This window comes from Phyllostomus discolor, chromosome 3 (genome assembly GCF_004126475.2).
Source record: "Phyllostomus discolor isolate MPI-MPIP mPhyDis1 chromosome 3, mPhyDis1.pri.v3, whole genome shotgun sequence".
NCBI classification, from domain to species: domain Eukaryota; kingdom Metazoa; phylum Chordata; class Mammalia; order Chiroptera; family Phyllostomidae; genus Phyllostomus; species Phyllostomus discolor.
In genome coordinates, this window is record NC_040905.2 from 148,926,867 (window position 1) to 148,950,134 (window position 23,268).

Below are 23,268 nucleotides of genomic sequence, written 5' to 3' on the forward strand. Positions count from 1 at the left end.
GTTGCCTCAGTTGCCCCATTTCTCCCTTACTCGGTTTCTTTCTTCCCTCTTTTCATATTCACTGGAGCAAGCATTGCTGCCCAAATGCCCCCTTTCTCCTCCTCTTTACATCAGATCACATGAAGATGCAAAAATGCTACTTCCAATTTGATGATTTCACTTGGTACTGTCTGGCCTTTCTAGGCAGAAAAGGAGTCAAAATCATGTCTGCAGTGATAACCATGCTGGCCCTGGCCCTGGCACAAGATGCAGTTGTGTTCGGGGGCCCTCACCGGTCATCTTAAACATTTCCTGCTCTTCTCTTGACCTTCATGAATATCCCTTTGTGTTCTGTTCCTAGCTGAAGATGCATCTTCCTTGTGGTGATAGCTAATGGTAACTAAGGCAGCATGTTAAAATTGCCTTCTATGAAATACAGTTTCATATCATGTCACTGGGAACTTTGTAACAACCCAGAAAAACAATAGCAAGATTGATTTCATAATTAAGTAAGTGGGAGAGCTTCTAAGTTAAGCTAAATAGGCTTCTTTACCATGTGCCTTGGAGCATTAAATGCTACTGTGCACACCAGCATATACTGGGAGTTCACGGTATTTCCCAGACTTCTTTGGCTAAAGAACCCATCCTTCCATGTAGCCTTCTGTGGAACTATTTTGGAAATGCCAGTTAAGGTGTTATCTTTCACCTGGAACCTCAGAAAGATTAGTCTTCTGACCCATAGCAGTCCTTCTCAGTACTCATAGAAAGGATACTTTAGAATAGGAGGTCTCCATCAAGACACATCAAAGCACACTCTTTGGCAGCTGCATCTTTGAGCAGCCAGGCCTGGCTTAAACCTATGTCTGGGATTCCATCTAAAAGACTCAGTACAAGCTCAGGAACCTCAGACCTGGCAAGCGCCATGTGGGACTTCTTAAAACTACCAAAGGACTCTCCCCTCCCAAGGAAAATAATAATAACTGTGATTTATGTCACTTCCACATTGTACAACTTAAGAAAGTACAATTAAGATAAGGTGTTTGGGGCAATAGTGGACTAGCCAGCCTTCAGGAAATATGCTTAAAGGGGGCTCTGTTTAAGCCATTTCTTTTCACAATTTTAGAAATGTGACTAGCCCTTGAGCAGAGCTTTATCATAATTGCCCATGTGACTAGACATTATTTGTAACTATTTTCAGGGAATTCTCTGGATGTTGGTTGATGTCAGCTACTTGCAATGAGGCCTGGATTGTTTTTTTTTCCCCCTAAAATGTATAAAATGGAAAGATGGATCATACATGCCACTTCATCCTAAGAGAAGTCAGGTGACGATTTCCCAAATACGGAAAGTCGTTGGCACATATCAGCTCATTATTTTAGCACTTCCTGTGTGAGAGCTACTCTGTGCTTTAGGCAAACAAGAGATTAAAAGGTAGGCAATTGGCCTCATGGAACTTGGAGATGGAGAAATCATGGGGCCACCAGAAAGGAAGTGATAAGTACCATAAGTATTCAGAAGAAGATGACAGCTATAAGATTTTGTAGAGAAAGTGGTCTTTGAACTAGTCCCAAGGGATCAGTAAATATGAGTTAAACTGGGGAAGGAGGAGAGGTAAGTTCTGATCTACCAGGCTGAGAGAGGGATGAATGGGTGGGGAAACACCAACCTTTACTGTGTGCCTCCCCCTGGCTAGATACAGTGCTATGGACTTTATATATTTTTATGTTATTTAATCCTTAAAATGATCCCACAAGGAAGATTTTATTGAAGATAAGAAAACTAAAGCTCAAAGTGCTTTACTAAGATGAAGAAGCTAAGACTGAGAGAAGCAACATAATCTGCTCTATGGCTCAGAGGCAGTAAGTTGTGATGTAGGTAGAACCTGAACTCAAGACTGTGGCTTCTTCAAGCCCTGCCCTCTCGGCTCCCCTGTCGTCAGCTATCCAGGGTAGTATAAGGACAGCACAGATGGGCAACAGAGTGGGAAGAAAGGCTTGATGGAGACCATATTAAGGGAAAGACTTGAACCACAAACTCAGAATGAGGACATCATAGAATGTATAAGTAGCTATTGAATAAAACATAAACTCCTACTTGAACACTTTACCATAAAAAGTTTTTTTTAGTAAAAGAGTATACTCACTCTTGGACACTGAATAAAATCACAATATTTTGACAAAATTTGTTCTTGTCCTTAGGGCACTTTTCCTTTCTTCCTTGTCTTTAGATGCCCTAGGACCTAAACTAGAGCAGCTCCCTGGGCCACACCCAACCTCCTCTCCCACCCCAAGCCAGTCAGAATTATATTCACTCATTTGATTATTCCCTAATGCACAGTTAGTGACTGCTGGGTCCAACCATCCTCGGTGTGTCCCAGGCACTAGACTGGGTGCAGGGCCTGTGGGGATTAAAGGCTGTCCTTCCCCTAAAGAACTCCCACTCTAGTGAGGGACACAGGCAGGGAGATGACTGGTGGGATGGGCAGACCCAAGGTGCTAGGGGAGCCCAGTAGAAGGCATCTCCACTGCCTCAGTCCTGCACTTAGGATGAAAACTGTCCCACAGGCCACCTGATACTACTGTGTCCACTTCATAGTAAGTTGCGTGCATGCTCTGGATGAGAGATTTTACTACATTTGTTAAATTGGCAAACTGCATTCCTCCCAAAGACACTACTTTCTTCTGCAACAAGATGTGTCCTGAAATGCAAACAAATGACTTTAAAAGTAGTCTTTTGGTAACCTCAGGTCCCCCTACATGAACAGCCACCCCTCTATGTCCTCGTAGAGTGATATGGCCTATTCTTGGGAAAGCAATCTCCAATTTTATTTAAAGTTAGTAACCCATAGTTCATTTCTCATCTGCAGACGTACAAATGTCATGCCATTGTCACTCTGGACAATTCTCGATAAATTGAACTTGGCTTCCTTACTAATGTTACTCTAGAATGAAAAATATAAGAAGCTAGTTAAAAGAAACAAATTAATGCAATAGGACAAGATTAATTAAAAGGAAAAGAGATCTTTTCACCAGTGGCTTTATAAAGAACTGGTAATATTTGCCCTTTGGAAATAAGTATTCATAGAAACATATAGGTAGGCAGGTGGGTAGGCAGGCAGAAACCCCGACTAATATCTTGCAAAGAAGTGCTATATAGGGAAAGTCATCTTCAATGCATTATCCTAGACCTATTGACGTCAGCTTAACAGAAGTCTTTCCAGAAAAATAATTTCTCCACTATTTAAAAAGTCAATTTTTGTTTGTTTGTGTAAGAAAAAAAGATAGAAAGAGTTGTAATATCAAGGGCAAAAATTATAATGATCTTTTCCTCAATGAAATTAACATTATTATTTCATGACAACCAACAGTCCTTTTTCTAAGCTGAGAAAATACTGTCTCCCATGAATGAATCATGGGGTCCTACATTGGGCATGTGGCTGAGTTGAGAAAAATTCCATTATCTCAAAGAAATAAAAGCACCTCCAGGTCACCTACTCTAGCCATTTAATTGATATTCTTAATTGCTGTGAAATACTTCAGTACTTTTTTTCAAAGAGAAATTAAATTTTGGAATACCATTTAATAGAATTTTTTATTGCCCAAGATGTCTTCTCTGCAAATTTAGTAATAAAATAGGTCCTTACTTTTAGCTGTGGCCTTCACATTATATTTTAATCCTTGTTTGAATATGAGACTCTGTTATACCCACAATATAGCAGGTAGGATAGATTCCACTGTCTATAGCAGAAAATTCTGATTAAAAGTAAGACAGTTTTTTTCTCTCTCAAGTAAAAGAGGTCCAGAAGCAGGCTATACATGGCAGATACAGAGGTTCCACAATAATCCAAGACGCGGGCTACTTCCATCTTTCTTCTCTACCATCCTTGTGTTTGAATTTCAAGGGTACCTCATGGGCTGGATGCTGCTAGAGCTCCAGCCATTGCATCTGTATTCCTGTTTTGTCTTATTTTTAGGGAAACTTCCTTTTAGATCCTCCCAGTAAAACTGCCCAAAACTCAGTTACATGGCTACACCTAGTTTCAAGACAGTTTGAAAATGTAGTTTGTTAAACTGGATGATTTACTGTCCAAATAATTTAGGTATTATGTCTTTAGGAAAGGAAAAGGGAAAAGACACTAGATAGGCAACATGCAATGTCTCCACAAAAGAAACGGTCACTTTTGTATAACTATATGTTGATGCAGAAAACTAACAACAGAGCAAGCTACACATATGTGAGGGACATTGAGAGCTTATGTTAAGTTTGCCATACCTTTGCGATATCCAAACAGAGATGTGGAAAAAAGCAGTAGATATAGAATTGGAGCTTGGGAGAGATGTTAGGGCTATAGATATAAATTTGGGAGTCACAGAGTATAGGTGTTATTTAAAACTATAGAACTGGATAAGAACACCTAGCTAATGAATAGAGCAGAGGAGTCCAAGGATTGACCCTGGGTACTCCAAAATTTAGAGTCTGGGAAGAAAGGGGATTCCCAGCAAAGGAGGCTGGGTTGGTCAGAGATTCAGGAGAGACTGGTATCCCAAAAGCCAAGAGATGAACTTCCAAAGGAGGGCAGTGAAAATGTAACAGCATCAATGAATTGGCCAATGAGACTGAAAAACTATTGCAGTAGACAGATAAAAAGTGAGGGACAGAAAATGAGATGCTTCAAACGAGGCAGGCGTTTGGGAGTGGTGCCATTATTGCTACTGAAGAGGTCTAGGGTCTGACTGCAGGAGTGGGTGGAGCAGGTAAGCTGGAGAAAAAGGTACCTGGAAGTGAATAGGTTAGGACAGTGAGGAACCAAGCATTGCAGTGCCCACCCATGTAAAATTACCAAGGATGATGGCAGGAGTAATGATGGAAAGAAAAATATTGAACTGGGTTCTAATGTCTTCAGGAACTCAGGAAGGGTGGCGAGGAAGTCATTCGGTGTGGACATGGTAGAGGTTATTGGCTTGTGCTTCAGAGGGAGAAGACAAATGGTCCAGATGTAGTGAGGATGGGAGGATAGAATGTGGAACATTTGGAGACACGGGAATCTGTCACTTTCAAGGTCCACAGGAGTAAAGAGGCTTTCAGGAACCAGCTAAGTTTCAGCAGGAACAAAAAGACAAAGGGAACATTCAGAGAAGAGGTTAAGGACCTAGAGATAGGTCTATTGATGTCAGGGGCAGGAGATTGAGTCAGGTCAGAGATTTTCAGAGCCACATTGAAATAAAGGTCTGGATGGTGATGGATGATGACCCAAGAGGCTGTGCTGAAGTAGACAAGGGTGTAGCATGGAATGAGAGCGATCTAACAATGTGTTAGAAGTTCTTGCTTGGGATTGGCCCCATAGACAGTGTGCAGCGATAAAGTCAGGTCTGTCTTCCCAGAAAAAAGGAGCTTAACCACTCATTTTTATTATAAAAATATTGCATACATACAGAGGTAAGTAAAAAGCAAACACTATATAAGATAAGACAATAAAAGTGGCTTTTCCTTTTACCCCTCAATTCCATTCATTCCTTAGAGTTAAACACTTTTATCAGTTTTTTAACATATTATCTTTTTTCTGTACAATATTCTATCCCTGGCTTTTGCTTATTAATATATCATGGAGATATTTCTGTACCAGCACTTTTAGAATTTCCTCATTCCCTTTAACAGCTGCATAGCATTCCATTGTGTGGCTCCTCATGGTGGGTTCAATCAGTCTCCCCTGTTGTTGAACATTTAAGATATTTCCTTTTTTGTTTATCTAATTAATATAACAATGCTACAGAGCATCTTCTTTGTCCACATAGTAAACACTACTGAGCAAGTGGTATATACATAAATACCTAGAAATAGAAATACCAGATCAACAGATACACACATTTTAAATTTTGAAAGTTATTGCCAAATTGCCCTCCAAAGGAATTGTACCAATGTACACCTCCACTATCAGGGAATGAGAGAGCCTTGAACAAATTTAAATAAGTCCCCTGAGCAGATTCAAACTGACTTCATTACAGAGCAGATAAGCATTTGTAATGTAACTACCTTTTAATTTGCTTGCTTCAGAAACCTGAATTTTTACCAACATTGATTTAAAGCCAGGGTGCAGTTAGGATCAAAGTCTTTGTCCTCTCTAAATTAAATGGCAAGGCTGTTCCTGCTCCCAGAATATCCAATTTCCACCACAGCATGTGCCCTTCTTTCCTCCAGACCAGTCCCCACAGAAAGTCTGAGTGATGCACTGCAAGATACCTCGCCACCTTCCAGGAACTGAGGTGGAGCCCGCCGGGCACAGACACCATTTCCAATACCATGTTGTGTTTCATTCATTCCAGGTCTATGGTTTTACTCATTCAGTCCAACTTCCCATAACCAGGGTTCTTTTCTGGGCTCTTAGGAACACATGGTCTTTGTAAGGCTGGGCCTTATCCAAAAACCACATGTATTTAACTCAGTAGTTATTAACCACATCACTTTTTTGGAGATGTATTCTTTAAAGTATCTCCCTGGGGCTGGATTCTAGGAAGACAGCAGCCTAGTGATCCTAACCAGAAATACCAGCTTGTAACCAGCATCACATCTGTTGGAAAAGACCTAACCAGCTGTGTGGATAAATCCACGGTCTTCCTGAAAACCAGGACCATGGAAGTCTTCTAATTAGAATACATTTCTTTTTCCTACTTTTCAAACTTCACTGCATCTTATTTTCATGATATAAACTGTCAACAGTAAAAGCAGAAAGATTGGACCTGGCAATTAAAGGCAGATTTTGCCACATTGCATATGTAGAAGGTGTTAAGTGGCAGCAGAAGGCGAACTGTGGATGCTTTTTTTGTCTATTTCTGACACCCCTAAAGTGGAAAATGTTAAGTTGCCTTCATCAGTCATACTTGAATACTGTTATTATATATTAATAATATAATTTCCCACCCCCATGAAGCTTCTTCTTTAATAAAAAAAAAAAAAGCTGGAATCTGTTTTACCAGGAGGCTGGCATGTTCAACTAAGCATGGTTAAGTTTCTCTTTTGATTAAATCTGAAATGAATTGAATCATCTCATTTTAGTCACGGGCCACTAAACCTTCAGTCGGTTAGTTAAGAACTCTCAGCATGTGTTCACACTTCTGTTGCAAACCCACATTTCAAGTGAGATAGACAGGCATCAGTTTGCAGTGTAGAGTCAAGGACTCAAAAAAATAGAAACTAGAAACCAAGAATACCTGATGATTCGCAGACATGTGAAATCCAGGTGACAAGAGATGATGTATGTATATGTAACAGTGGCTGCCAATAAATAAATGTTAGCCAAATCTAAAACCTTTCACTTTGCATCACGATAAACAATTGGGTAATATATAGGTCCATCATAATAAAACTGTTTTTTAAGTTTCATTTTTTATTTATGAGCCAGAGTAACCATTCAACACATATTTATTGAGCACCTGCTATCTTCCAGGTGCTGTGAACAAATCAAAACTCTGCCCAAATGAATAGATTAATATTACAACTCCTCTGCAGTGAGACATACCCAAGAAATGGGCTTTAGCAGACTGACTCAGAAGTGATCTTTCCACCCATTAGGTGGTAATTGGGCTCAATGTGGGCAAATCTTGGAATCTGAGTCCTGCCTTAGTAAAGTGATTCTTTTTCCATTTCCCTTATAGATATCCACAGGGTGCAAGGGATGGAAACAAGAGGAAGACAGCCATTCAAACCTTTTATCTGGCAGCCCCTTCCTGGCTCAGAACTCCTGTGCTGAGATCAAACAAACCCCTTTGAGAATTTCTGTGTGTGGGCCATTTGTATCCGTGTATATGAGAGAGAATTGTTCAGAAAATTAAGTTCCTAAAATAACAAAGCAGATGACCTAAAATGATAAAGAACATTAGCTCACAAGCAGTGTCAGCCTCGGCTAAGGTCAGTAAGTTTGCCCTTTTGCTGAAGCAGTGTATGCTACCATCTGATACCTGCTGCAAGTATTTTGATTTGTAAAATTCCAATTTTGCCTGGCCTTCATTAAATTACCTATTATTTTAAGAAAGGTCTCAATAAAGGACAAACATTAACTGTAAACACTATTAGACTTTGGAAATTGAACCACAGCATTAACCAAGAAGGGACTCTACCAAGTTTCCTGCAGCTGCTTCTGGCCCTTCCTTCTTTCTCTTCCCTCAAAGGGAAAATAAACTCTGAATAGATTTTCATACAGTAAGCACTCCAAGCACCTCAGACACACACACATACATTTCCTCCTTTGTTGTTTGTGTTAATGTTGGTGCATTCATAAACCCTTGCTGAGGACAAGCCTAAGAAGTAAGCACTGAAGGGCTTGATGGATAAAAAACAGCATCCCTGCCCATGAAGGGCCCACAGACTGGTTGACGGGAGGGTCAGTAAACCGTCTCTGAGGCTCTATGACAACTGCTATGATAGGATAGGAGGGATCAGGGCCCTATGATAGAAAAACACACCAGGGTGCTGTGCCCACCTAAGGAAAGGGCTGAGGGAAAGCTTCCTGAAAGATAAGATGCCTAAAGCAGTCTTAAAAAGGAGTAAAACAAGCAAATAAGTGTGGAGCATTCCAAGCCCTGTGAAGGATAAATTGAGCGATGCTAGCAATGCAGTTAAAAGCTGGGAGGCCAACTGAGAGATTATAACCAACATCAAAGCTGGAAAGGTTGGATCTAAAGTGTTCAAAGGTAGAGTCAAAAGGGACTTGGCAACTAACTGGATGAGGGTGAGAGCTGGCTGGAAGCTACTGGGTGAGTGGAAATGACTGAAGGAAAATACAAGCAGAAGAGCCCATCCCTCAGAAGGAAGGCAACGTGGGGTTTGAGGCATGTTGAGTTTGACCATCAGAGGGCCTTCCAAGTGTAGACATTCAGAAGCTCATTAGATAAGAGGATCTGGGCCAGAGACCTGACTCTGGGGACCATTGGCATGCAGGTAGTGATCTACTGTGTCCTTTGTGAAAATGTGAGGAATGAGGAAGAGAGAGGAAGGAGGGCACCCTGAGGAGTAGTGACATTGACTGTGCATTCTGGGGAGTCCTTGAAAATCAAAGAGAATTCCAAACAGAGGGATGAGGAATGTCACTGAGATGTCACTGAGACATCAAATCACATGGAGGCAAAAAGTAGTCAAGAGTAGGTTCAGTGCAGTTGTGCTGACAAGTGCCAGTAGTGAAAAAAGGACTTGCAGGATGGGGAGGCACCCACATAGACTATCTTTGTCGAGGCGTGACTGTGAAGGGAAGGCGAGAGACACGGCTCCAGCAGGCAACCTGTGATCAAGGAGAAGCTGAGGGAGACTTGACCATGATCCTGTGCTGAGGGGAAGGGGAAGGATTGAAGCCTGAGCCCTGCAAAAGAAAGAAATTGGAAGGAAGGACAAAATATTGATCTTAAAGATGTCAACTTTTGAAAAACATTGTAAATCTTCCCAAATATTTATGAAAGCACACTGATATTTCCAATGACAAAGTGACCCTGTTGAGAGACATCACAGAACCAATTGAACCAATTCACATGTTGACAGCTCTGTTCTTTAAATACAACTCCAAAGGTTACTATGGAAAATTATCTTTTAAATCCTTAATAAGGAAATCTGTTTGCCTCATTTCATTATATGATGTGTTTGGCCACCACTGGAGCTAACAATTATGTACATAGTCTCATTAATTACAGGAACTAGTCCTTTGATTCTCTATAAATATAACTACAATTAAATTATGTTAATCATTTTTATTATGTGGCACATTCATAAAACATTTACTAAAGACAGTTCACAAAATACTTCATTACAATGCTAGCTTAATTTCCATGAATATCATTGTAGTCTTATAATAAATGGCTTTATCTGATGCTTCAAAAAATTAGAAAAAATTATTTAGAAGTTGTACTTCAAAATAGATTTAAGAATAAGTGAACTCCATGTTCTTGGAGTTTTTTGTTTAAGATGAAATTATTATTTTTAATGTTTAGCTTTCAAGAATAAAAATGAGACAAGATTCTATTAGGTGAATATGCTGTCCTAAGAGGACAGTTTACAGAATGGAAAAGGAGTTTACTCCTTCAAACTGCTAGGTAGTGTCTTGACTTATGGAACTTTCACTATCCTCCAAGTTTCCACACCCTCCTGAGAGGGCCCCACCATCACAGCATGAATCTTAAGTCCTTCTTTCTTGTCTGTCTCTAGCTCTAGGCTATAAACTCTACAAGGGGACCCCCTGGATCTACCTGATTCACCAAACACTGCCTGGCATATAGCACATATTGATTAATATTTGCAGATTGGAAGATTATTTGTAGTTTGCACTGACTTGAAAGCGCAGACTTCCAGGGGAGCTTCACTGCGATTCAGTGAGTGCACGTGATGTGTCACCTAACACACTTCTTGAGGGAATCAGTGATGCCAGAGACTGTCCCTTCCCAGAGAAGCCTACCCTCTAGTGGGGAAATCGGACGTGTGGGCAGAAAACAAGGGCTGTGATGGGAGTACAATCAAATTGCCATGGCAAAGATGGATTTCCTCTTGGGAAGGAGGGGAATAGGTATGGGTAGAGAAAGCTTCCAGTTAGGTCTTAACCAATGATGAGCATCTTAAAGAAGGAGGAGCCAAAGCCCAGCTTTCTGGGCTCTGTTCCCTGCTGTGCTTGCTCAGCACCCCTCCTCCTCTAAAACAAAATCTCCTTTCAGCACTCATCTTGTAGGCCCTGACAGTGTGCAGACAAGGATGACTGATGTGCCCCTCTGTCTTCCACTTTTAGAATATGAACATCTAGCCCACCCCATTCTCTCCTATTCCCTACAGAAAGTTCCTGAGGTCATGAGGCCCCACTGGGCTATAGACTTGGAGAGACCTGTAAGGACTGACTTTGGGTCATTAACCAACAAGAAGCATGTTAAAAGTTGTGATCTCATCTGTTTGCCTGGAAACCACAAATGCAAGGATTTATTGAGCCCTCCAGGGGGTGAGGATATGACAGTAAACAAAACTGATGAAAATCTCTACCTTCCTGGAGCTTGGCTACTGACAGAAAGCAACAAATAAGCAAGAGAAATAATGATACAGTATATTAGATGATGATAAATTCTTTAGAGAAAATAAACTAGGGATAAGAAGTGTTCAGAGAAAATCAGCAAATTTAAATAAGCTGCACAGAGAAGCCTCAAAGAGACGTTTGAACAAATACTTGAGGAAGTTGAGAGAATGAGTCCAGTGGATCTCTGGAGGAAGAACTTTCCAGGTAGAGGGGCCAGCAAATGCCATGGCCCTGAGGTGGAATAGCACACAGTGTTTTCCAGAAATAGCAAGTAGGCCAGCACAGAGGGAGCATGGTAAGCTGGGTAAGGGAAAGGAGATAAGGCAGGGTGGTCTAGGTGAGCCTCACTGGATAGAATCTTACAGATCGTTGTGAAAACTTTGGCTTTCACTTTGAGCTGGGGAGCCACTGCAGGATTTTTCACAGAGAAGTGAGTGGCGTGATCTGATTGACTGATTACTAAGGATGCCAAGATGAGGTCAGCCTAGGGGACAGAGAGGTAAAAGTGGAAGGGGAGATTAGTTAGGAGACTAGCAGAATTATTTCTACCAGACCTAAAAGCTGGGTGGGGTGTGTGGGGGGGGGGAGATTCAGAAATATTTTTAATGTAGAGACAACAGATTGCCAATGGATTGTATATGGAGAGTGAAAGAAAGGAAGGAGCTCAGGATGAGTCCAAGGTCAATGTCTGCTTGTTGCCACATCATTTCTATTGTGTGATTGATTGATCAATCTGTTCAGATCGATGATGGATGGTCTGCCTGACTAGAGTCTATACTTCCAGGGCAAAAAAGTCAAGGAACAAACAGAAGGAAAGTTCAGGTGCACTTTTGCTCTTTAAGCTACCTGCTAAGCCTTAAGCTACAAAGATGGAAACAGGAAAGCCAGAACTGAAAACACAAAAATAGATTCAAATATGCTGTATTCAAGTTTCTCCTTCTGCTTCATTTTTTTTCTCTTCTTCTACCAAACCAAGCTCTGCTCACAGAGGTGTGTGTGAGCATCCCCTTTGCATCTGCATATCCCCCTTGTCCCATCTCAGCTGTGTTGCTGATGCTCAGGTTGTTCTGTGTCAGCCAGAAGCTAATCTGATTGCCAACCCAAGGCTTCCTTATTACAGGCTTAGTGGGGAAGACGTAAAGGAATTTACAGAGGTCGTTTTAATTAATCAACAGCAAGACAGAAGGAAAATTCCTTTCCTTTGAGTGAACAGACCCTCCAAAGGTTATTTTGTGAGGCAGCTTGGAGCTTCTATTTTACGTCAATTACAGTGATTGAGTCAAAGATTTGGATTCCTAGTTGTTTTTCCAAATTCGTTCTTATTCACATTAGGCCTTTATGGTTTGATCTTTTCCTTCTGCACCTTCCTACCACCCCTTCAACACACAGTGTCCTGGGGACACTCAGCTGGTATTCTTTGGCAAATTGTAGGCCAGAGTAAACTGTATTAAAATCGTACACTAGGTTTTGATGTAGGTGCCTCACAATTTTAATAGAATTTGCTATTTTGTGATTTTAAGTATACAAATATTAATAAAAATACAATTTAAGGTTTATGCTGAAACAAAGTATATTCTTGAAGGTTACCTTAACACATTAAAAATACTCAAAAACATCTTGATTCTTTACCCCCAGGCACAAAGCTACAGTGTTTTTTAGATCTCTCCCTCACTGGTGGCACCAACCATCATGCCAATGTGGAATTGGTGCCTAAAATAGTTGATTGAAGCAATCCCTTTACCACCTAGGTCTCCTGCACCCAAGGCTGCTAAACATCAATTCAGTTTTGAATATCATTCTTTTTATATTGAGTAATTTATGGGAAAAGTGTCCTGTCATTCACTTTCATTATAATAACCCTTTCTGAGTCAATTCCTGAGCATTTCCTGTGTAGGTGGCCATCTAGACCCCTGATGTGCATTAATGCACTGAGCCTTCCAACAGCTGCATGAGATGGGTGTTCTTATGATCACCATTTTAAAATTCAGAACCTGAGACACGGAAGAGTTAAAACTCTGGGAGTTAAAAATCAGGAGTTCTTCTGAGCTGACCCAAGTCCATTGTGCGGCTGAAGTGGCTCCCTGCCTGTACTCTGCCTTCCCTGGGGAAAGGGAAAAAGCTGATCACCATTATCCCTTTTTAAGATTTCAAAGGTATCAGTGTTTAAATCACAGAAGGACAGCTCCATCACCTTGACCTTCTAATTTTCAGGAAGATATAAAGTGATCCTTTTCCTAATCAGTTTTGGAACTGACTTTGAAGGACTCAGTGAAACCTGAACCCCAATACAAGAAGGCCCCCAAGAAGCTTAAACTGTCAGATCAGGATGTTGCTAATTCCCCAGTCCTGCAAGGGTGAACTGAGAAAAGAGAAGATGTCAACAATTGTCCTAAAGCAACTCAAGACCACATCACCCTTGCCCCTGAGCTTCTTGTTAGTTTAGTTTTCTTTTTCCTCTTATTTACAGATTTCTTCCAATGCCAGGTATTGTGACAAGCCCTTTGCACACATTTTCTCACTTAAACTGTGCTTTTGATTCATGAGCCAATGCCATCAGACTCCCTATTTAACAGGAAAACTGAAGCATAGAGATGTTCAGGAACTTTCCAAAACTCACCCAGCAGAACAAGTAAGAGAGGCAGGTCTCAAACTCAAGTCTACCTGCCTCTATCCATTTAATCACAATATTGTGCTGTCCCTGACACACACACACCTTGCTTGGTGTTCTCCCCAGCTTGTGGCTTCAGGCTGAACCAGTCTTGAGGGTACCATGCCTTCTTACCCCAAAGTCACTTTGAGAATCACAGGTTCTGTGATAGCTTCTGCTCCAGAGACCTCATGCTCACTCTCATCCTATTAGCCTCTTCCTCACTGCTCTCAAAAGCTGCCCTGTGCAACCCCAGGGGAGTCTGTTGGTCTGGACCAACCCCCAACTTTAAGGAGCACACCTGGGTGCTCAGTTCTGAAGGTGGGCCTGCAACTGCTGCTTTTGTAGAAACTAATCCTTTTTCTTTTTTAGAGAATCTATTGGAGTGACATTGGTTAATAAAATTGTATAGAAACTAATCTTTAAGGGGAAAAAAACGTTTTTAGGCTGTAGAATAGCCATTGTCAGCACTGAGAATGCAGAATGGTAATCAGGTCATGCTCACTGGGACATAGGTTGAATTAAAGCAGTTGTGGAAGGAGGAAGAGGAGCTTTGCCTCCTGGCAGGCCCCTAGGGTTAACCCCCAGAGGGAACAAATAAGGCTGATCCCTCCCACCTTTCAATAGCATAGAAAATCAAAGTGCTACTGCAGTGGGAAAAGTGGTAAAACCATCTAGAAAACCCTCGATGACCTGTTAAAATGTTTGAGAACCTACAAAATGCCAATTCTACAATCATTTCCCACCCTTTCCTCCCAGTCCTCCTGCAGAGAATTTGGGGAAGCCAACCCATGCATGACAGTGACCTTCACTATGATGTTTTCTGACAGAAGGATAGCTGACTCCCTCTGTACTTTTGGGTCTCTTTTATAATCACTTCTCTCCAATATACATCTTAGCTCTGAAAAGGTTCTTGTAACCACAAGCGATATGCAACTAACTGGTTTCTATCAAATATTTTCTCTGCCATGATTCATGACTTTGGGGCATTACTTGGATTGGGTTATTTCAGGTTTCATTTCCACAGGCTTATTTGTTTCCTCTTTTGAATGCTTTCTTGTTTCATTATTTTATATATAATTTTAAAATAGCAATTATTGATCATCATTATTTCACCATGCTGCTGAATGATCCAAGTTCAAAGAATGACCCTGAAAGTGCAGAGCAGTTTTATTCATAGAAGCCTCATCTCCTAGAAAGTTTCAGGACTTCCTTTTTTCTCTTCCGGACTTTCCGGTAGATGGTTTGAGGCCTTCTTGAATTTTCTTCTACAGGAAGTGCCCCTCCTCAGGCTTATGTCAGGAAAGTGTCTTGCATCCATGCTTCCTGGGCAACCTCGAGACAATCACAGGCCCAGCCTACCTCCTCCTTGCTTGAATTCCTCCTTTTTCTCTCCTTTTTCTTTCCTTTCTTGTTCCCTTTTACCTCCTCCTTTTCCTAGTCCCCAGACTTTCTTTTGATTCCCTTTTTCTTCCTAGAGTTTCCCTTGGAGATTAAACAGCAACAGCTAAATTCAGAATACTTTCAGCATGGTGGGCCTAATGCCAACCTTCAACATCCCTCAAGGATGAGCATCACGCCCATCACTCCTCCTTCTTCCTCATTCCTCATGATGCCCGAGCCACCCAGAATGCTGTCCTTCCTACCTCCTTTGAGAGTGTGCCCTCCAGAGCACATTCATCACACCCTAGAGGCTGCCTTTGCAATAGCAAGGCCTCTGGGTTATGACTAGTGGAGCTTGTGAGCAGAAAGGACTCTGTCCTGTGTCACTTTCACCCTTCAAAACAAATAATCTCACTCTCCTTCACAGCTTCAGTCACTCCCAACCAGTCATAAAAATCACCACAATGAACAGACCTCATGATTCCCATCCGTGGTAGAGGTGGGGGGGAATGGATGCCAGCCTGCCATGCCATCCTAGGCAAGACCCTCCAAGAGAAACATTTTGGACTTGATTTTGTTTGGTTTCTTTTGCTTTTGGTCTAACTAGAAAAGTAGAATGAGATCTCCTATTAATATGGTGCTGGAGAACCCAACAACCAGCAAATACCTAGTAGGAAAACTGGAGGGGTTGTGGTATTTGCAGGTATACATCATACCTGAATCTAGACAATAATCAGTCAGTTTAAAATGAGGTTCCTTCTACCTTGCATGTTCTGGGAAAGTGGTGGGGGTGTGGGGGATCAGAGATTAAAGAAGAAAGAAAAATATATTATGGTTCATTAATCTCTACATTTTGCATGCTTTTTTCCTCTGCTTGTTGCATGTACTTACCCACTAATTAATGTCAATGATGGAAAAGAAATGAAGCATTATACTTGTGGTACAGCTGTTTAGAATGATTACATTGAGGATGGTGTGTTTTCCAGCACCTTTCTCTAAGCATCTCATCATCAACAGATACTACTTGTTGTGTCAGTTGATCATTCTTTACCCCAAATCCCCAAATGGAATCAGCTGTCTCCCTGATGCTTTAACTGCAGCTGACTCAGCTAATTTGAAAAGCTTTGATTCATGTTCCTGACTTGTTTATTACTCCCTTGCAGTATTAACACACTGCAATATTAATTATGATAAATATTTGAAAACCAAAGTCAAATCAAAGGAGCCATGGGAATGGCTTTCCATTGTCACAAGCCAGTTCTGGGATGAGCGTTTAAATCTAGAGATGTGGCTACACCTCTGTTTCTTTGGACTTGTTTTGGATCTCAGCAGCAGTGGGAGTTGTAGTGGTGACTGGTGCTTTCATTTATTTTGTAAGCAATTGAGAGGGAGGGGCAAAGTCCAGGTCAAACCTTTCATCTGTGGTCTGGCAGCTTAAGATTCTCAAATACAGAAGTGAGCTGAAGAATCCACAAAGGTAAGAAAGCGCCCTTCATGCAGGGCACAGGGTGTTTGGATTGGACAGAAAGGAGTGGGTGCTGCTGTAATGCAGTATAACTAAGGAAGCCACGGGCCTCTATTTTCCTTCTCATCCTGTTTCCTTCCCATCACTTTCTCTTGCTTCAGGGAGGTTCAGAGAAAAGGCCTCAATTCTCCACAAGATTGCCAAGAAGAAATGCCAGGTGGATGAGAATGAGAGGCAGAACGGGGCTGCCAATCATGTGGGTGAGTCCAGGGAGACCTGATCCAATTCCTTTCCTGGGGTGTATGGAGGGGAGTGGAGGGCAGGACCCAGTGTGGGCACCCCTGACTCACTGCAGACAGAATCCTACTGCTTAGCCCTTTCCTGAGTGTCAAGAGGAGTCCACTCCTGCCGGTGGGTACAGACCATGGACAGACACTGTGTCAACTGTCTTGAGGAAACTTCAAGAAAAGTAAAATGACTCTATGAGGAGCCTGAAATAAAACCAGCTTCTAAATCAGACATCTCTCAAAGACTAGAAAATCATTTGACTTTAGGGATTCCACATAAAGAGAACACATACACCCCCATCATTTACTGTTTAACAAAAGGTGAAATTCTTGCCCTGTAACCAAACTTTATACCTATGACATTACATACAGCACACCCACTGGTTTACCGGCTGGCTCACTTAGTAACTGCTAAATTGAGTGGCAGGATCCCTGCCAGATGACACAGCCTGCCCTTTATCAAGAATTCAGCAATACTAGCTTGGGTCTTTTCTGGCTGACGTTTTCTGAACTCTTATGTGACTAGATCGGAACATTCAAGCATCATATCTTAACTTGGGACAAGATGTTCCTCCTGTCCTGTCTGCAATTATAATATAGCTCTCCGATTCTAAATGTAAACTAAATTTAACCTAATCTGGATCTATGCTATAAATGATGCCATTACCAAAGATACTAAAATTATCTGCAGACAAAATTCAATAGTGTTCCACTCAAATATATGCCATTCCTTAGAAGCATTTCAGCCAGTGCTGTTACTCTGACTTCCAGCTCCGAGAAAATCTTTGGCCAAGCAAGAGTCAAGATTCTATTGGTTATGGAAAAATAAAACTGGAAGTACATACACTAAAATATGAAATAATAGCTACTTCTTGGGGTTGGGATTATGAATTATATCTGTTTTCCCTACTTCCTTATGCTTCTGTGAACTTGGACTCATTTTTTGGAATGAGCATATCTTGCTGTTGTATTATAAAAATGCACAGCCACACCACAAAAGTCTAATTGCATAGGCTGAGTTTTGCTTGTTATATTTAAATTTGATTGCACAAGCTAGTTTGCTGCACCACTTGTTGATTTTTGTGGAATTCTTGTGGAATGAGGCAGCTTGGAGCACAAGACTTAGATGCCCGGGTCAGTCCCAGTCCTCATCCTAATGAGGCTTTCATTAACCCTTTGTGAAGAGTAGGATGCATAACTCCAGGGCTGCTCCCTGTGCAGACTGGGTCTCTGAAAGACTGTAAATAAAAAACAGTGTATGTCCAAAACACATGCTTTACACAGTGAGTCCAAGATTTATTTTCACATGTTCTTTGGTGATAAGACCCCAGTCTGCCATGTGAAAGCATGTCATAAGCTAAGACAGGCATACTTGGTTAAATATTATGCCTGGAAGGTTGTTTCTTCTCATCTGTTCATGTCTTTTCTTGAACATCTTAACTCCATTTTGGTATCTGCTCGCCTGCACTGGTGAGGTCAAGTTTGGCCATTGCACGCTATCCTAAAGCAGTATTACTTCAGCCAATAGACTCCCCCAAACAGAGTTTTTATATTCCCCTATATTAGTATTTTTCAGTTTAAATAACTGAACCACGCCTGCTAGGATAAACTGACATAGCCACACACAGCAGAACATCACACACATATCACTGTCACTACTGAAAATGTGGAAAGATCAATTGGAGTGTCTATGGCTTTCCATATGTAAATATTTTGTGCCTTTATATTTCACAATTAAATACATAAATAAACAAGCATTCCCCTATGATTTCCAACATTTGGCAACTTCAACTCCAACAATCTCTGTGTAACTCTCAAATTATTTTGAGTAATGTTTTACCAGTGAGAGAAATTTTTAGTTCTTCTGGATTTGCTAGAAAAAGAAAACATGTTGATATGCCTGAGAGTGCTCACATCTGATACTGATGAGTATTCTGGCACCCCTGAGCCTGAACGACACAGCTTCACCGTCTCCTGAAACCCAGACTTGACCCTGCACAGCCAGAGGGCCTAAAAAACCTTTTATTTCCCTCCCACTGAAGTCATGGCAGATCTCGATGGTGCCCGAACACGAATCACCTGGAGCTATTCCGGAGAGCAGCAGTGCTGAGTATGCTAAGCACAGGGAGGAATGGTACCAAACCCTTGCCATTTGGTGCAACCCCAGCCAGCCATATCACCCCTCAGAGACCACCATCTTCTCCCTCAGCCCAATATTTTAGGGTGTGCTTTCCAATGTGGTTCTTATCCCATTGACTCCATTCTCTTTCCTTGTTGCAGAAAAAATCGAGCTCCCAAACAGCACCAGCACAGAAGTTGAAATGACGCCATCCAGTGAAGCTTCAGAACCTGTGCAAAATGGAAACCTCTCCCACAGCATTGAGGCTGCAGAAACCCAGGTAGGGCTTCTTTTCATTGCTTCTCTGGACCGCTGTTTTTTGATATCTAGTATAGTAGCACAGAGTTTGCATTCTCCCTGGAAGCTCAGCTCCCAGTGGGGAGGACGCAGGCAGAGTTTTGTTTATCCTTGTGTGCATTTCCCAGCTCCAGCCCAGGCCCCGCATGTGTCACACTCTCCATCCACTGAGTAAGTATGCATTCTCTAAACTGCTGTTTCTCGGGGTGAGGTTGGAGGACTCATGCATCAAATCATAAAAATGCAAATCCCAGCCCTGGATGGTATAGCTCAGTGGATTGAGCGCAGGCTGCGAACCAAACTGTCACAGGTTCGATTCCCAGCCAGGGCACATGCCTGGGTTGCAGGCCATGACCCCTAGCAACCACACATTGATGTTTCTCTCTCTCTCTCTCTATCTCCCTCCCTTCCCTCTCTAAAAATAAATAAATAAAATCTTTAAAAAAAAAATAAAACATCAAATTTAAAAAAATGCAAATCCCTGGGCAGTACCTCAGACCTGATGAAACAGCATCTCTGGGAAGCAGCACCCCGGGATCTGCATTTTTAAATTTGCCTCCCAGGTGATTCTTAAAGCACGATAAAGTTTGGTTGCTGCTGCAGTTTAATCCTTTCTCTGTATCTTTAAGGTCAGGGTTAAGTAGCAGAAAAACCACCACCATCACACCTCTGTGAGCCCTATTTGGCCTTCCCAGCCCCTGCAGCTAAAACAGTTGTAATACTTAACATTTACAAGTATTGTGTACCACAGATTTGGTGGTAGGCACTTTATATATGTTATCATCTTTAAACCTCATAGCCGAAACTATAGTTATTTAGTGTCCCCTTTTTATATTTGAGAAAGCTAAAGCTTAGAAAGATGAAAAAGTTAATCAGGATTACCAGCTTGTAGGTAGCAGAGCTAAGATCAGGACTGTCCAAATATAGCACCTATTCTGTTTCCACCAAGCAACTCTGCCTCTACACCAAAGCTGCTCAGAGAAGCAGGTAGAAAAAAAGAGCAGGTGGTACTTGTTAGACTTCTGGGTCTCATCCTGATCAGGTGAATCAGAATTCCTGAGACCTAGAGTCCCAAACTTGCATTTTAATCAGGCACCCTGGATCAGTGTTTCTCAAACTTTAATATGCCTATGAATTTCCTGGGCGATCATGTTAAAATTCATATTTGTCAGGTTCAGAGCAGGGCCCAGAGTCTGCAATTCTGATGAGCCTCCCTCATGATTCCGATGTTGCTGGTCCAAGGACCACACTTGGAGCAGCACTGCCCTAGCATCTGAGACCCACTTCTCAAGACAGAATTTTCCCAAGGAGCTGAAAAGTTGTGCAGTGCCCACAAAGAGAAGCCAGACTACAGTGGATCTGTCCCGCACTCTCCCCTCTCGTATATCAGGACACACTCTGCAGCAGAGGGAGCCTGCAAGTCTCAGGGAAAAACGCTCGTGATTGACTGTTGTCCTTATTCCTTAAAGAAACATGCAAGTAAAGTTTCTTCACAGAAAGGAAAAAATAAAGATGTTGAGCACCTTTCACACACCTATTGGTCGTTTGTATTTCCTTGGAAAGATAACTAGGTTGTTTGTTCATTTTTTAAATTGGGAGTTTTCTCTCTCTCTCTTTACTTTTTTTGCTTATTTTTTATTTTTATTTTTATTTTTTTTGCTATTGAGTTGTAAGGGTTCCTTGTGCATTTTGGATATTAACCCCTTAAAAATATGTGCAGCTTGCAAATATTTTCTCCCATTGCATAAGTTGCCTTTTGATTTTGTTGATTGTGTCCTTTGCTGTGCTCTTCACAATGTATACTTCTATACCATCATCACATTATACACCTTAAATATATAGGATTTCATTTGTCAATTACACCTCAGTAAAGCTGGAAAAAGTAAATAACTAGAGGAAAGGATAAGGAATGGCAGCTCTTCCTGCCCTTGTCTCCTCTGCCTTCTGAGCCCTTGCCCTCCTGCCCAGAGCCCTGCGGTCCCTTCGCATTAGCTCAGGGGTGAGCTGGCAGAGCAGCCTCTGTCCACATGGATAAGCAGCATGTGGCAGCAGGAGGCAGGCCCCAAGGACATCTGGTTGCCCTTGGGGATGGCACGGTCATAGTTGTGTGGAAGGCAGCCTGGTCTCTGTGCCTCTCCATCTGGCTGGCTCCCTTAAGGGAGCACCTTGCTACAGGAGAGTGAGGGAGTCCCAACTGACCCCTCTCTGAGCCAAGCTCTGACCGCCAGCTCTCACACATGGAAACAGGACAGATTTGTACACTACCCTGCTATGCTGAGAGCGCAAGGACAAACAGACCTTCAAAGAGCCACCTGCCAGCTGGCTGCAGAACAACCTGGTAGTGAACTCCACATCCACCAGGGAAAAGTTACCTCACTTTAGTTTCCTCATCTGCAAAGCACAGGTAATAATAGTACCTGCCTCATTAGGGTTCCTAGAACAGTTACATAGGATACTGTACATGCACAGAGCTAAGGGCTTCCACTCATATCATGTTCACACTGACCATATAGGTATCATTAAAGGTGTCCCTGACCCAGAGGAACTCCATGTAGGGAAAATGAAAATGTGTATATATATATAAATATGTATATTTATATATATATTTATATTTATACATTTATATATACATATATATAAATGCTTGGGGTAGTCAGGGTATAATAAGTAAATAAGTAAATATTTGTGGTAGGTAAATCATTATGGTCCAATGTCTGTGCAGAGGGCTCTGAGAGGTAAATATAAAACCTTCTTAGAAGAGGGGACATTTGAGCTGGGTATTGGTGGCTGAGTAGAAGTTTGTCTCTCAGAGAAGGAGGAGATGACCAAGATGACAATATGTGCAAAGGTATAAAAGCATAAGAGGGCAATTCACGGTTGGTGATTGGTGAGAAGGGCACTGGAACTGGAGACTGGAACGTAAGGTGAGGAGTGAGGAGAGATCCACCAAGACAGGTAAATTGGGCTGAAATTCTTCAACTGTTCAATCAGAAAATTCTTAGTGTTCATCTGATTACTGTGTGTCAGGGGATGTGCTGGGCACTGGAGATGCTCACATGTTCTCACAGAGCAGAGAGACTTCAACAAAAATGAAGATATAATTATAGATGGCTGTAAGGGGCATGGAGAAAGTGTAGCTTGATATTGCAGTGGAGGACAGGTGGGGAAGCCCCTTGAGGTTGAGAGCTGAGGGAAGGCTACACTAAGGAAGTGGTGTTTGGACTGAGGCTGAATTCCAAGGAGCCAAACAAGGGAACAGTGCCCACAGAGGCAGAAATAAGCTTGGCTTGTTTGAGGAACAGAAAAGTCAGTGTGGCCAGAAGTATGGAGCAGAGAGAGTGAGGATGGTGGCAATGAGGCTTGACAGGAGGGCCGAGCAGAGCTGGCCCAGCTTGTAGACTATGATTAGGAAGTTGACTTCCTTCTGGGGCAGCAACAATCCATTGAGATTTCTAAATGTGATCTGTCCCTATGAAAGATGCCTGGGGCTATGGTATGGGATCGGATTCAGGGACAAGAGGTTGTGTAACTCGAGTAGAGCAGAGGTACCTGCAGGAGTTGAGCTGATTGGCAGCACACACCAGAGCAGTAGATGTGCGGGAAGAAGCACATGGATTATGAAGGGCACTGTAGGTACCACCAAGCAGTCTGAGCTTCCCCTGTTGGGAGAGGGGAGCAGCGGCACATCAGATTTGTATGACAGGAAGCTAGCTCTTTCAGAATAGTCAAGAAGGGGCCAGAATGGAAGAAGACTGGATACAGGGCAGTGAGGTAAGAGCCTGTTGGTTCAAGGATCGACAAACTGGCCCATGGCCAAATCTGGCCTGCAGCCTGTTTCTGTACAACCCATGAGACAAGAATGTTTTCACATCTTTAAAGGTTATTTTTAAAAAGCAGCAGCATATATGACAGAGACCATATGGATCACAAAGCCTAAAATATTTACTATCTGGCCCTTTACAGAAAAAGTTTGCCCACCCCTAGTTTAGACCATCTGCATTCTTTTTTTTTTAAAAAAAGGATGAGGATACTCTTCATGTACTGATATGGAATTATACGTGC

General features: G+C 41.9%; 1 protein-coding gene across 2 annotated transcripts in view; it reads left to right on the forward strand.

Annotated features, from left to right (window-relative positions):
- Positions 1-23,268, forward strand: part of SLC24A2 (solute carrier family 24 member 2) — a 260,455-nt gene that overhangs the window by 195,746 nt on the left and 41,441 nt on the right. For both annotated transcript variants that reach the window (XM_028524990.2, XM_028524996.2), the window contains 2 exons: positions 16,665-16,763; positions 19,071-19,189. In XM_028524990.2, the coding sequence (XP_028380791.1) occupies positions 16,665-16,763; positions 19,071-19,189 (218 nt within the window). The remainder of the gene's footprint in view (positions 1-16,664; positions 16,764-19,070; positions 19,190-23,268) is intronic.